This window comes from Rosa rugosa, chromosome 3 (assembly GCF_958449725.1).
Source record: "Rosa rugosa chromosome 3, drRosRugo1.1, whole genome shotgun sequence".
Taxonomy (NCBI): Eukaryota; Viridiplantae; Streptophyta; class Magnoliopsida; order Rosales; family Rosaceae; genus Rosa; species Rosa rugosa.
In genome coordinates, this window is record NC_084822.1 from 18,007,046 (window position 1) to 18,020,889 (window position 13,844).

A 13,844-nucleotide genomic window follows, 5' to 3' on the forward strand; every position below is an offset into this window, starting at 1 on the left:
GTCACCTTTTCGTCTTTTGGTAGAGCTTGAATGGCAACAATATTGCACAAGTAATTAATGCAGGAGTACGTTATTATTGTTTGTTTCGGACCGAATTAAGTGTTCCTGAAGATAATCAAGTATGCACCGAATTTCTTGTTACACGGTTACTGTAGTTTTGTTGGTACGTATCTTCTTTCATCAAATGCAATACGTTTAATTTTGTACAGTTGGGATAGGGACAGTGAGCATAAATAAGACTGTCTTGTGCATAAGCTACGCAGAAATGCTTACACAAATCTATTTTTCCACATTGTTTCTTCACCTACATTTCCTTATGCATAAGCTATTACAATAAAAATCACATTTACAAGGCTTAAGAAAAGGGTTTTAATCGGATAATGTTTCGTATTAAATGTTTTGTGACTATGGCAGATTCTGCAAATATATGACAAGACCTTTCATCTGCAATTTAGTTGAGTTTATTGCGAGTGAGTTGTGGGATAGAAAAATTATGGAATTTAAACCTTTCTGAGGCACATTGTGGAATTTAAACCTTTCTAAGGCACAGAACCAGCCAAAAGTGAGGTAAGATCCGGTCAGGTCCATTAAAACAGATGGTTATATTTCCTTTCATGCAAAACAACCAACCAGCCTTTTTATACCACCATTACTTTTCTATGTTTTCCCTATTTTGTCACACTGTTCTCTCATTCTCTCTTTGTATGTGAGAACTGAAAAGTGAGAACAATGGGAGCTAGATCAGCTTTCAACTGGTTTCTGCTTTACATGGTTTTCTTGTCTCCATGTCTTCAGCTGACACAGTGCAATGTTACCTATGATAGGGAGGCTCTTCTCGTCAATGGACAGAGGAGAATTCTCTTTTCTGGTTCCATACACTATCCTAGGAGTACTCCTGAGGTTCTATATATATATATATATATATAATTTTTTTTTTCCTAGCAAAATGTGATATATTTGTGAACTTTCCATGAAGCTTTTGTTAATGTGTCTGCAGATGTGGGAAGATCTTATACAGAAGGCAAAAGATGGTGGCTTGGATGTCATAGACACCTATGTGTTTTGGAATCTTCATGAGCCTTCTCCGGGAAATGTACTGTGTTCCCTCTGATTTCCTTTGCATAGTTTCTCTTTTCTTTTCACTATAAGATGGATTTAATATCCCTTTCTTTCTTCTCGTTTGAATTTTTGGGTTGTAGTACACTTTTGAGGAGAGGTATGATTTGGTTCGGTTCATAAAGCTGGTTCAAACAGCAGGGCTCTATGTGCATCTTCGCATTGGACCTTATATATGTGCAGAATGGAATTTTGGGTAATGAGTGTTTTTTTCTTTTCTTCTTTTGCTGAGCTTGAGAGCTTAATTTTTGAAGGCTTTGTTGTTCTTAACATCATCACATATATTTCTCTGTGTATTCTGTAGGGGGTTTCCAGTTTGGCTCAAGTATGTTCCAGGCATTAGCTTCAGAACAAATAATGAGCCTTTCAAGGTCTGTGGTTGTGAGAAAGGAAGGATGTCTAGTTTGAAAAGTGGAGTTGTTAATCAGTTGTGTGATATATCTTGGTGTTGTAGGCAGCAATGCAGACGTTTACTCAGAAAATTGTCCAATTGATGAAGGATGAGGAATTATTTGAGTTTCAAGGTGGTCCCATTATCCTTTCTCAGGTAATCTTTCATCACTAATTGTGACACAATGCTGAAGAAGAGTAAAGAAAGGTGATCAAGAGTAAATTTTTCTCTTTATTAAAGACCATGACATTTTGTTGTTTTCAGTATTCCTCTAATTTACCGCACTCTTAATTCACTTTTCTTCAGATTGAGAATGAGTACGAGCACTTGAGCAAGGCTTTTGGGGAAGCCGGTCATGCATACATGACATGGGCTGCAGAGATGGCTGTTGGAATGGATACTGGGGTCCCATGGGTCATGTGCAAGGAAGATGATGCCCCAGACCCTGTGGTAGGTCTAATTTTACTGAGATGGAACACAAAATTTATTTGTTTTGCTAGTAAACCTGATCTTACAAGACATTATGAATTCTTTGCATATTCTTTTGACAGATAAACACTTGCAATGGGTTTTATTGTGACAATTTTTCTCCAAACAAACCATACAAGCCCACGATCTGGACTGAGGCTTGGACTGGCTGGTATATATATTTACGTTCTACATCTAACTGTGCTCTTGGAACCTACTGCATAAAAAGTAGATTTACAGTTTTCTGTTCTTTTATAGGTTTACACAATTTGGTGGCCCAAATTACAAGCGACCTGTTGAAGATTTAGCATTTGCAGTTGCTCGATTTGTTCAGAACGGAGGCTCCTTCATAAACTATTACATGGTCAGTCAATCTGGCACTAGGCTCCAATACATCATTTCTGTATGATTTTATCTGGAAGTCAATTCATGTAAACCTTGTGTATATCGTCTCTACTTATATGTAATTTTCAGCAATCAAATGAAGCAGTATGTCATGCTACATATAGTTTAGGGTCAACCACTGATTTAATCATATGGTATATCACTCCCAGAGGTAACTAAAAACGTAAGGAATACTTGAGCTTATTTCTTAAATCTTAAACATTGCTTGCAGTACCATGGAGGAACTAACTTTGGAAGAACTGCTGGAGGCCCTTTTATTATTACCAGCTATGACTACGATGCCCCCATTGATGAATATGGTGAGAAATTTGATGATAAATATGTGTAGGCTTTTCTTCAGATGTATATTATAAGGTGTAAAAAATTACCAGCTTGCAGTCATCTAACTCGTAACTGACTTGATAGGCTTGATCAGGCAACCCAAGTATGGTCACTTAATGGAACTCCATAAAGCTGTTAAGTTATGTGAGAAAGCTCTGCTAAATGCTGATCCGACTGTTACATCCTTAGGGAGATATCAACAGGTTTGTCAGCCTCTTTAATGGGTTGGGGAGGGAGATATCAACATGTTTAGGTTAGAATGAGATCACTCTGACTTTTCTACAAAGAAAATCAGCATATTTCACGATAGAAAACTCTATCAGCTTACATATTACTTACCTATGACAAATAAGAATGCTATCAGAAGGTTGGAAAAATTACTCTGTTAAAATATTCCCTAACATATCATCTAGCACCATCTTGAAAAAAGATTTCATATTCATCCTTGAAGTTCCTGTTGGTATCCAATTAAACTAAATTACTGCTTTAATTTCCAGTCACATGTATTCTCTTCAAAGCCAGGAGGTTGTGCAGCATTTCTCTCAAACTACAATGCAAACTCAGCTGCAACGGTGACTTTCAATGACCGAAACTATGAGCTCCCTGCTTGGTCTATCAGCGTCCTTCCAGACTGCGAAAATGTTGTATTCAACACTGCCAAAGTAAATGAAATAAACAATGGTCTCTCTGCAATGCTTATTTACTATTTTCCACAAAATTTGTCTGACATCAAAGTACGCGAGGCCAAATAGTTTTTTCCTCAATGAATTAGCTAAATCATAGGAAACTCTTACAGCTCCACTGTAGCTTCTTTCCATTTTTGTATATATCTTATACACTGACATGATGCTCATTATGCACTTTATTGCAGGTGGGAGTTCAGACATCCCAAAAACAATTTTTTCCCACCAACTCTGAGTTGTGGTCATGGGAAACCTTCAGTGAAGACATTGCTTCATGGACTGGTGATACAACTCTCACAGTCATTGGTTTCTTAGATCAGTTGAACATCACTAGAGACTCCAGTGATTATCTATGGTACACCACCAGGTGAGATTAAGTAACTGAACTTCTTTTTCCATTCAATGTATCTGCGAAAAATGTATATCCAGTTATATAAGCTAATTTTCCAGAACTTGATGTTTTAGTGTCGACATAAGTCCATCTGAATCATTTCTGCGTAGAGGTAAGCATCCAATTCTCACCGTGCAGTCTGCTGGGAACGCTATGCATGTCTTTATCAATGACCAGCTCTCAGGTATGTAAATTGTTTATATACTTGTGTTTTGAGATATTATACCAGCTACTTTTGATTTGGTAGGTAAATAGTCACCTGGGTCTACTTAAAAAACTATGCCCCTATATCTAAATTAAATGTCGGTGATGTTCTATAATGATAGGATCAACTTATGGGACTCTGCAAGACCAGAGATTCACTTTTACAGGAGATGTAAACATGCATGCTGGTGTGAATAAAATTTCACTTCTAAGTGTGGCTGTTGGATTACCGGTTAGTTCTTTGATTTGCATTTTTCACTAACTTTCAATATTTGATATACCAATACAAATTTCGTGTTGATAACTTGATATTATACTGCAGGTCCCTATAATTGACTTGGTCAATTTGGTAAAGTTTGTACTCGAGTAAATTACATGGCTTAAAAATAAGTAATCAATGTAATAAAAAACTTCTTGTGGTGTCTTTATATAAATAACTAAATCAGGATCTGGATATGGGATTTGGAAGACTATAAGAATATATAGGTTCACTTTTGTGATGTAAAGTAAAGTGGAGGATACACTAGGGAGCATGTAGACCAGATATGCTTTTGTGATTTGAATTAGAATTTTTGATATTCATACGAAGATGTGGCTACTTGACTTGGATTAAAAGTTTTTGATTTGGTGTTTACGTTATTATATCTTCGCAATGAATCCCAAACTCCCAAGTAGTCACATTCTTGGCCATATTTCATGACTTTAGTCCAATGGTAACTGAACTACTTCCTGTTGATTTTGTCACAGAACAATGGTCCTCACTTTGAGACATGGAGCTTGGGAGTACTAGGACCAGTTGTTCTACAAGGATTGGATCAAGGAAGCAGAGATTTATCAGGGCAGACATGGTCATACAAGGTCTATAAAGTCTAATTTTGCTGAATTACTTGTGTACTCAAGGAATGCCTCAACTCAGTTATGTTTCTGTTTACAGGTTGGGCTAAAAGGAGAATCCATGAATCTCAGTTCTCCAACTTCCACCTCTGCAATGAATTGGACGAGGGTGTTTATAGGGACACAGAATCAACAGCCACTGACTTGGTATAAGGTATGAAATAAGAACCACAAATATTGACTAGTGCTAATTAAACATTTTTGTTCTTGTTCCTTTAGTACCAACGAGCAATTTTGGATAACAGTGCTACTTGAACCCTCAGGCCAATTTTGATACACCTGAAGGGGATGAGCCTTTGGCTTTGGACATGGGGAGCATGGGGAAGGGTCAAGTATGGATCAATGGGGAGAGTATTGGAAGATACTGGACTATTCATGCTAATGGTAACTGCAGCGCGTGCAGTTATTTTGGTACATTCAGGATTAACAAGTGCCAATTTGGTTGTCTCCAACCAACTCAACAATGGTGTAGAAACTTGTTTTACCACTTGATCAGAAAAAAGCATTAAGAACATATTTACTAATTTCCTATATTCTGCCTATGTTTCAGGTATCATGTTCCTCGGTCTTGGCTCAAGCCATCTCAAAATCTGTTGGTTGTTTTTGAGGAGCTTGCTGGCGATGTTTCAAAGATTGATCTTGTGAAAACATCCGTGAGGACCATCTGTGCCGAGATTTCTGAAAGTCACCCACTAGTTAGGGAATTGGACACCAAGAGCCAAGGCAAATTGAAAGAGCAAAAGAAGCCTAAACTTAGCCTAGAGTGTACAAATGGGCACTCTATTTCTGCTATTAAATTTTCAAGCTTCGGTACTCCATCCGGAAGCTGTGGGAACTATAAACATTGTACCTGTCACGCTCCAAACTCTACCCCTGTGCTAAATAAGGTACCCTCGCACTGCTACTGTTTTGCTTCAGTTTAGGGTCAAAGTATTTCCATTTACCCAAATTCAAAATCAATAAAATCTTGGGTTAAATTTGTTCACCAAATGATGCGTATATTTTGATAGATGTTTAAGTAAAATAGATTCGAGAGAGAATTGTAGAGAGAGATATGTATTATTATTGAGAATAGGAGCCCTATATATAGGGATTACAAAGTACTAGTTCTAATGTTACAAGGAATACCAATCCGTGTAGGATTGGGAAATCTAGAACCTTCTCTCCTATTGCTACTCCTAGTTTGATAAGGCACACTAAATCGATATTCCTTCAACACTCCCCCTTGTGCCACTTCAAACTTGGTGGTGACGCTTCATCCGTTGTCTCGTTAAAAACCTTGCCAGGTAACAAAAACCCTGTGGGATAAAAATAACCCTGGTCGAAGGACAAAAAGAGCACAACACGTCCTTCACTCTTCGAGATCGAACATGTAGACATCATAACTCCCCCTGATGTCGATATCTCCCCCTGATTGCTACAATCGTGGGAGTTCGGATAACTTTCTCAATCCGATGCTCTTCACATGTTTCTCGAAGGTGGATCTAGGTAACGACTTAGTTAATAAGTCCGCTACATTATCCTCTGATCGGATTTGATTCACTTCAATCTTTAGAAGTGATTGTTGTTGCTGATTATAAAAGAACTTAGGCGATATATGCTTGGTGTTGTCGCCTTTGATGAAACCTAACTTCATTTGTTCAATACAAGCTGCATTATCCTCATAAATGCATGTAGGTTCATCTGTGGTAGACTTCAAACCACAACTTCCTTGAATATGTCGAATCACAGACCTTAGCCATATACATTCACGAACGGCTTCATGTAGAGCAATAATCTCTGCATGATTCGAGGAAGTAGCAACAATGGTCTGTTTCGTAGACCTCCAAGATATCGCAGTGCTTCCCATGGTAAAGACATAGCCAGTTTGGAAGCGACCTTTGTGAGGGTCAGAGAGGTACCCTGCATCAGCAAATCCCATCAAAACATCATTGTCGTTTTGATGGAGGAGAGTAGGGTGAGGCCGGCCACCCTTGGTGTTGGTGGCGGCGTTGGCGGCAATATGGCCGGCCACTTTGTCATGGTGGACGGTGGCTCCATGCCTAATGGGGTCCGATCCCATTCTTCCGTCATTCCTCTTCTCTCTGTAGGGATAAAATAGGCCCATATCAATCGTACCTCCTAGGTATCGAAAGATTGTCTTTACACCAATCCAATGGCGGCGTGTTGGCGCAGAGCTATGTCGAGCTAACAAGTTCACTACAAAAGAGATGTCTGGTCTTGTGCATTGAGCTAAGTACAATAATGCGCCTATTGCACTTAAATAGGGCACTTCGGCCTCTAATGGTTCTTCGTCCTCATCCTTTGGACGAAACGGATCTTTTCCGGGCTCAAGACTACGACCAATCATGGGAGTACTCACAGGCTTTGCTTTATCTTCATTAAAGCGCCTTAGGATTTTTTGAGTATATGCAGACTGATGGATCAAAATCCCATCACTACGGTGCTCGAGTTCTAAACCGAGACAAAACCGTGTTTTCCCAAGATCTTTCATCTCAAATTCGGATTTCAAGTATTTAGCAGTTTCCTTCAACTCATCTAGAGTTCCAATTAGGTTCATGTCATCGACATAAACTGCTACGATTGCAAATCCGGAACTTGTTCTTTTAATGAACACGCATGGGCATATTTCATTGTTAATATATCCCTCCCCAATCAAGTAGTCACTTAGACGGTTATACCACATCCGCCCGGATTGTTTTAATCCATATAGTGAGCGTTTTAATCTTATTGAAAACGCGCTCCGTGGTTTAGAGCCACTTGATTTGGGTAATTGAAGTCCATCTGGAACCTTCATATATATCTCTGAATCTAGATCCCCATAGAGATATGCTGTAACCACATCCATAAGCTGCATGTCAAGTTTTTCGAAACTACCAAACTGACAAGGTAGCGGAACGTTATAACGTCCATTACGGGAGAATATGTCTCCTCGTAGTCGATTCCAGGGCGTTGTGAGAAACCTTGCGCCACAAGGCGGGCTTTATATCTTACCACCTCATTTTTCTCATTACGCTTTCTAACAAAGACCCATTTATGGCCAACAGGCTTTACACTTGGGGGTGTCTGCGTTACAGGCCCAAATACCTGTCTCTTTGTTAGTGAATCCAATTCAACCTGGATCGCATCTTTCCATTTAGGCCAATCTGCTCTTCGTTGACATTCTTCAACAGAGCGAGGTTCGGTATCATCATATTCTATGATTCCTTTTGCAATATGATATGCAAACGCATCATCAATTGCCATAGAATTTCTATCCATCATCTCATGTACACTAGTGTAATTTATGGAGATCTCTCTATTCTTTGGAGTTGGTTCTGACATTGGAGCGTCCCCCAATGATGTCTCTTGGACATAACCATAATCCGGAATATTCTCATGAGATGGATTATTCACATCGATGATTAATGGATTATTTTGTGCCAAACTCGCTTTCTTTCTTGGGCGAGAATCCATCGAACCTATAGGCCTCCCGCGCTTCCTGGCAGGAGCCATGGGCCTAGCCAAAACGTCACCATCACTGTGAGAGGGGACGTTGGCGCCATGCTCATATCCTCTTGAGTTGGCGTCATGTCCTCTAGTTTTAGGGACATCAATCCTTGCAGGCACGTTTGCAGCAGGTATGTGTGATCTCGTCACTTTAGCGATATCAGAAAACGCATCAGGCATCGATTCTGCTACGTTCTGAAGATCGAGAATTCTCCGCACTTCAATTTCGGACTGTGCGGTTCGGGGATCAAGATGAGACAGAGTGGGGACAGACCACGACAATTCCTGTCGTTCCTGTTGAACATTGATGTTCTTATCTCCCCCTAACGACGGGAAGACTGTCTCATCGAAGTGACAATCCGCAAATCTTGCGGTAAAGAAATCGCCTGTCAAGGGTTCTATGTAGCGGACAATAGTTGGAGAGTCATATCCAACATAAACGCCTAATCGTCGTTGAGGACCCATTTTGGTGCGCTGTGGCAGCGCAATTGGCACATAAACTGCACACCCAAATATGCGTAAGTGTGAGACATTAGGCTCATACCCAGTCACCATCTGGGACGCAGAAAAGGGTTGAGTGGCAGTAGGCCTCAGACGAATAAGCACAGCTGCATGCAATATTGCATAGCCCCAAGCAGAAATAGGGAGATTGGTGCGCATTACCAATGCCCTAGCGACCATTTATAGTCGTTTAATGGCGGCTTCTGCGAGACTATTTTGGGTGTGAACATGAGGAACTGGATGTTCAACTTCAATCCCAATGGACATGCAATAATCATCAAAAGTCTTTGATGTAAACTCCCCAGCATTGTCTAACCTATAGACTTAATAGGATGATCAGGGTGGTGAGCCCTTAACTTAATAATATGTGCTAGGAGTTTAGCAAATGCAGCGTTCCTAGTGGACAATAGCATGACATGTGACCAGCGTGTCGATGCATCAACCAACACCATAAAATATCGAAATGGTCCGCATGGTGGTTGAATAGGTCCACAAATATCACCTTGAATTCTTTGCAAGAATGGTATATTTTCTTTAGTGTCCTTTGCATAGGATGGTCTCGATCCTAATTTTGCTAAAGAGCAGGCTTTGCAGAACGAATGATGGGCTTTAGAGACAACCAATGAGGATTTTGGTTTAGCCATGAAGTCACAATTGACTTTAGAAATAGAAGGAGGAGTCAGACAATGATCCATGGCGTCAATGCCATGTTGTTGCCGTAGGGGGTAGACGGCGCCGGCCCTAAGTGGCCGGTCTTGCACAGTCTTGGCGCCGTGAGGCCCAGGTGCATCTCCTCGAACCAATTTTTGGTTTTTACTTCTCTTCGTTCTGAAGAATGGATGTCCGTGTGAAGTCTTTAATATACGGATCATCATATCACGACCTAGGTGTCCCAGACGGTCATGCCATAGCCTATATGTGTCAGAATCCATAAATCATCTCTCATGACATGGTTGGATTCAATTATTCGAATAGTGGTTGCGTACAACCCACTAGAGCGACACATAAGTTTCTCTAAGACTCGTTTATGTCCGTAGTCATTAGAGGTGATGCAAAGGAACTCTTGTCCATTCTCACAATGTGTTTCCACATGAAAACCATTGGCTCTTATATCTTTGAAGTAATAAAGTTCGAAAAATATGTCCATGACATGAGATAAAATAAATCGATACTTTGTTAATAATAGCCAATGATTACATCAAAGTTTCGTGACCATAATCTAATCCAAAGTAAAATCAAACATTAGACAAATTGTAGTCACTCAATTCGTTCGGTAATTCCAATTAAATATGACCAGGGAAGTACAGAGAGATGTCGGTGGAGCAAAGCTCTCTTAAGTACCACTAATCTCAATTACTTTCCTAGACATCATACTTAATTGAGTACGCCTAGAGGAAAAGAGATAATCCAATAAATCATTTTATTGATTAAGGCATAATTGCCATTACATAATTCTTGGAAATTAAAAGACTATTCTAAATAAAAATCTGCGGCATTCTATCTTCATCGCCAGATTTAAAGTCTTTTATAGCTCGATATATTACCATTGATCAGGTACTCCATAAAATACCATGAAGAGGATGCTCTCTTGATTGAGGTGTATTGACACAATACATATGGTCCCTAGAACCAATGGCGTTGGAATAGTGCAATCATGGCCAAAAATGGCGCCATGGTGTCCAACCCTATACCCTCAACGTCATGACTCCTATGGTCATGTTAGGGTTTTCTCAATCAATTTGTTATGTTGTGTTTTTCCACAAGTATGCATAAATAATATGATGCAGAGAGCCTCCGAACAATATTTCATAGCTCTTTCAAAGTTATAGTGAAGCAGATATTATTCCATCGTGCTTCTATGTTCGGAAAGTTGTGAATGTTACTAAAACGTTCACTAGGCGCAACCCAAAGGTTGTTAGCGTTATCCTCATTCATGTACTCAAACTGGAGGGCCATCTTCATGTGGCGCTTCATCAGGGTAAATGCTCTAGAATTTTCTATCTCAGTTTGTGAGTCTTGAGCGGTTCCTTTAGAACAAGGCTCTTGGATTGTAGGCAAATAAATATCCCGTGCCCGTAGAATCCAATGGAGTAAAATCGAGCTCGTTCAAGTCTTACATCCTGAAAGGAAAGCAAGAACGTATTAGTTTCGGAGTCAATGCTTCCACGAAAACTGATATAAGATTTCTGAGCCTTAATGCTACCAAGAAATCGATTTCCAAGAATATTTGGATTAGACCGAAACAATGATGTTTAAATGGTCAAAATCTATGCTCACGAACGCTCTTAGTCCGTAGCTTACGAACACTCTTAGTTCGTTAAATCGATGCTTACGGACGCTCTTAGTCCGAAGTCTTACGAACGCTCTTAGTTCGTTAATTGCGTGAATCCCCACGATTCCGCTTTCTCAAGAATCGAACCCACGTTATAAGAAAGGTGGGATGTAGAAGAAGGGAGGTTGCAAGTCCCCGAAGAAAAAGAAGGAGGAAATTAAATTTCAAAAGCGGCAACTTTAACTTAAAACTTACTTGATGAAATTCGGAACAGATTCTCTTCTGAACAGCTTGCACTTCGATTGGTGTACCGGTATCAAAACAACTCCGATAAGGCTGAAATTCGAAGGTCAGATGGAAGAGACAGAGACGAACAACTTTGATGAAGAAAGGATTTTGATCTGAGGTTCCGAACTAGACGTTTTGGGGCTTGCAAGTAGACGGACGTGCACAGGAAAGGAGAAGGATGCAGTTGGTGTGCGTTGGTGATGCAGGGGCAGCAGACGTGCAGTGGTGCTGCAGGGGCAGCAGGGATACTTGCGCAGTGGCGCGTAGGTGCTGCAGGGGCAGGCGCGCAGGTGAGGCTAGCGTGGGCTAGGAGCTGCGGTGATGAAGAAGATTTTTGGGTTGTGGGTTTTTGGTTTGTGGTTAAAGCTCGTGCTGATAACGTGTTTAAGTAAAATAGATTCGAGAGAGAATTGTAGAGAGAGATGTGTATTATTATTGAGAATAGGAGCCCTATATATAGGGATTACAAAGTACTAGTTCTAATGTTACAAGGAATACTAATCCGTGTAGAATTGAGAAATTTAGAACCTTCTGTCCTATTGCTACTCCTAGTTTGATAAGGCACACTAAATCGATATTCCTTCAACAATAGATATAAATTAGATTGGAAGTGAGCCTAGATTCAAATATATAATAAGAGGTCACATCCTTGAGTGAACAAATATTCTGAATTATAGGTTCTTACTTTTTCCTGCTATTTTTATATCTACAGAGGTGCGTAGGTAAGCAAAAGTGTTCAGTGACCGTATCGAATGCAAACTTTGGCATGGACCCTTGCCCAGGCACAGTGAAAAAATTATCTGTGGAAGCTATTTGTGCCCCTATAACTACATAAATTGCCAGACCCAATTTAATGGTTTAAGGGATCAAAGACCTTTCAACAATTGTATCAGTAATAAAGCAGTGAGCTAGCGGCAATGTAAAGTGGAACATGTATTTTTATGGAAATGCCAGTATTGATCTATTTGTCTTTCGGTGATTTTTATCAAACCAGACAAGAAAGGCTTTGATGTAACACAAAAAAATGCACCAGCTTTTATGCCTTGCATGTGGTGCTCAGCTGCATTCTGCTTAGTTTATTGACTCACTCATGTGAGCTACATTGATAATGTAGAGAACATTGGATATTGACAATCATTTGAGAGGACAAAATCTACATCTTGAACCCTTTCCCAAAACCAATCCATTACTAGGCATGGGAAAACTCGGTGATAAAATAAGTACTCTTTTATAATGACGAAGTGGTGTTAGCTCAGTGGTTAGAGCACCCACTACCTAATGACGAAGTCATGGGTTCGAGTCACCATGGGGGTAGGAGTGAAATCATTTGATCCTCTTTTATAATAGAAGAGGAAAAAAAAAAAGTACTCTTATGGTTTTCCATTTTTAATTGATATCTTTGACCAAGTAGCATTTCTGCTGAACAATACATAATTTGGTGGTGGGGTGCTATTTAAACTTTCAATGCTGAAAGGGGTAGGAGTAACAAACTGCCGAAATCGAAACTACTTCCGGTAGTGGGTGTTGGCTTAGTGCACAATATATATACATGTATGTGGGGGTAATCGACGATTTTGACCAACCATTATGACAATTGACCTTCGCCATAAGTACGTGGACAATGACAATCGTAGATGCAGTGGCAATTACCGTTATTAATGCCACAATGAAGAAGGCTATTAAGCGGTCGTAATAACGTGGCATGATGGCGTTATTAAATAACGCGGAGTGATGGCGTTATTCAATAACGCGGAGTGATGACGTTATTCAATAACGCGGAGTGATGACGTTATTGAATAATGCGGAATTATGGCGATAATAAGTACAGTTATCAAAACGATATTAAACTTGACTTGTGGTGCAAGCTCTCCCTCACCTATAAATAGGGGGCATACTGACCAGGTAAGAGATCCCATTCCAACTCTCTCTCTTCTCCTCTAATGTGAAACGTACTGACTTAGGCATCGGAGAGTTTTCTACAGGTACCCCCCCTTCTCCTCAAGCTAACGGTCAAACTCCAGGTCAACGCTCGAAGGAAGCTTCTCGATCTTTCCCGGTTAGCTCCTTCTCCAGTCCGCATTCATTGGTGAGTCAAACTCCTCTACTGAATTTTTTTATCACCAACAAGTGGCGCCATCTGTGGGAAACACTTTTCCCTAAAAAGTGATGGCGGGAGATGTGCCTAGTGGAATCCCCTTTCTGTCGCTAAGGACTGGGAGCGACGAAGTCCCGCCCCCTGATCAACCCTTGAATGAGCCTCTCCCAAACTTGGTCGGCGATATGAACTTGCCTCCCGTTGACGAGGCACAAACGCTGAGGCAAGAACTTGAGCAGCACCAGAGGGAAAAGTAGGACCGAGAAGCTCGTCGGTGGAGAAGGCTCGAAAAGATCCTCCAGCTCGACAGCAACTCTTCGGATGAC

The 13,844-nt window shown here is 40.3% G+C and overlaps 1 protein-coding gene across 5 annotated transcripts; it reads left to right on the top strand.

Annotated features, from left to right (window-relative positions):
• The first annotated feature begins 660 nt into the window (after positions 1–660).
• Positions 661–12,396, top strand: LOC133738274 (beta-galactosidase 3-like). Of its 5 annotated transcripts, none has more exons than XM_062165771.1 (19): positions 663–900; positions 998–1,093; positions 1,200–1,312; positions 1,421–1,487; positions 1,571–1,663; positions 1,814–1,957; positions 2,059–2,147; positions 2,234–2,339; positions 2,592–2,679; positions 2,786–2,904; positions 3,199–3,435; positions 3,573–3,751; positions 3,850–3,959; positions 4,102–4,211; positions 4,727–4,837; positions 4,914–5,027; positions 5,119–5,339; positions 5,424–5,760; positions 12,136–12,396. In XM_062165771.1, the coding sequence occupies exons 1-19, from the start codon at positions 730–732 to the stop codon at positions 12,256–12,258; spliced, it is 2,628 nt and encodes an 875-aa protein (XP_062021755.1). In that variant the 5' UTR covers positions 663–729; the 3' UTR covers positions 12,259–12,396. The 5 variants fall into 5 exon arrangements, with proteins under 5 accessions (XP_062021759.1, XP_062021755.1, XP_062021756.1 ...); XM_062165772.1 differs by having other exon boundaries at positions 664–900; positions 5,137–5,339; XM_062165774.1 differs by having other exon boundaries at positions 664–900; positions 3,199–3,363; positions 5,137–5,339.
• Positions 12,397–13,844: the final 1,448 nt, after the last annotated feature.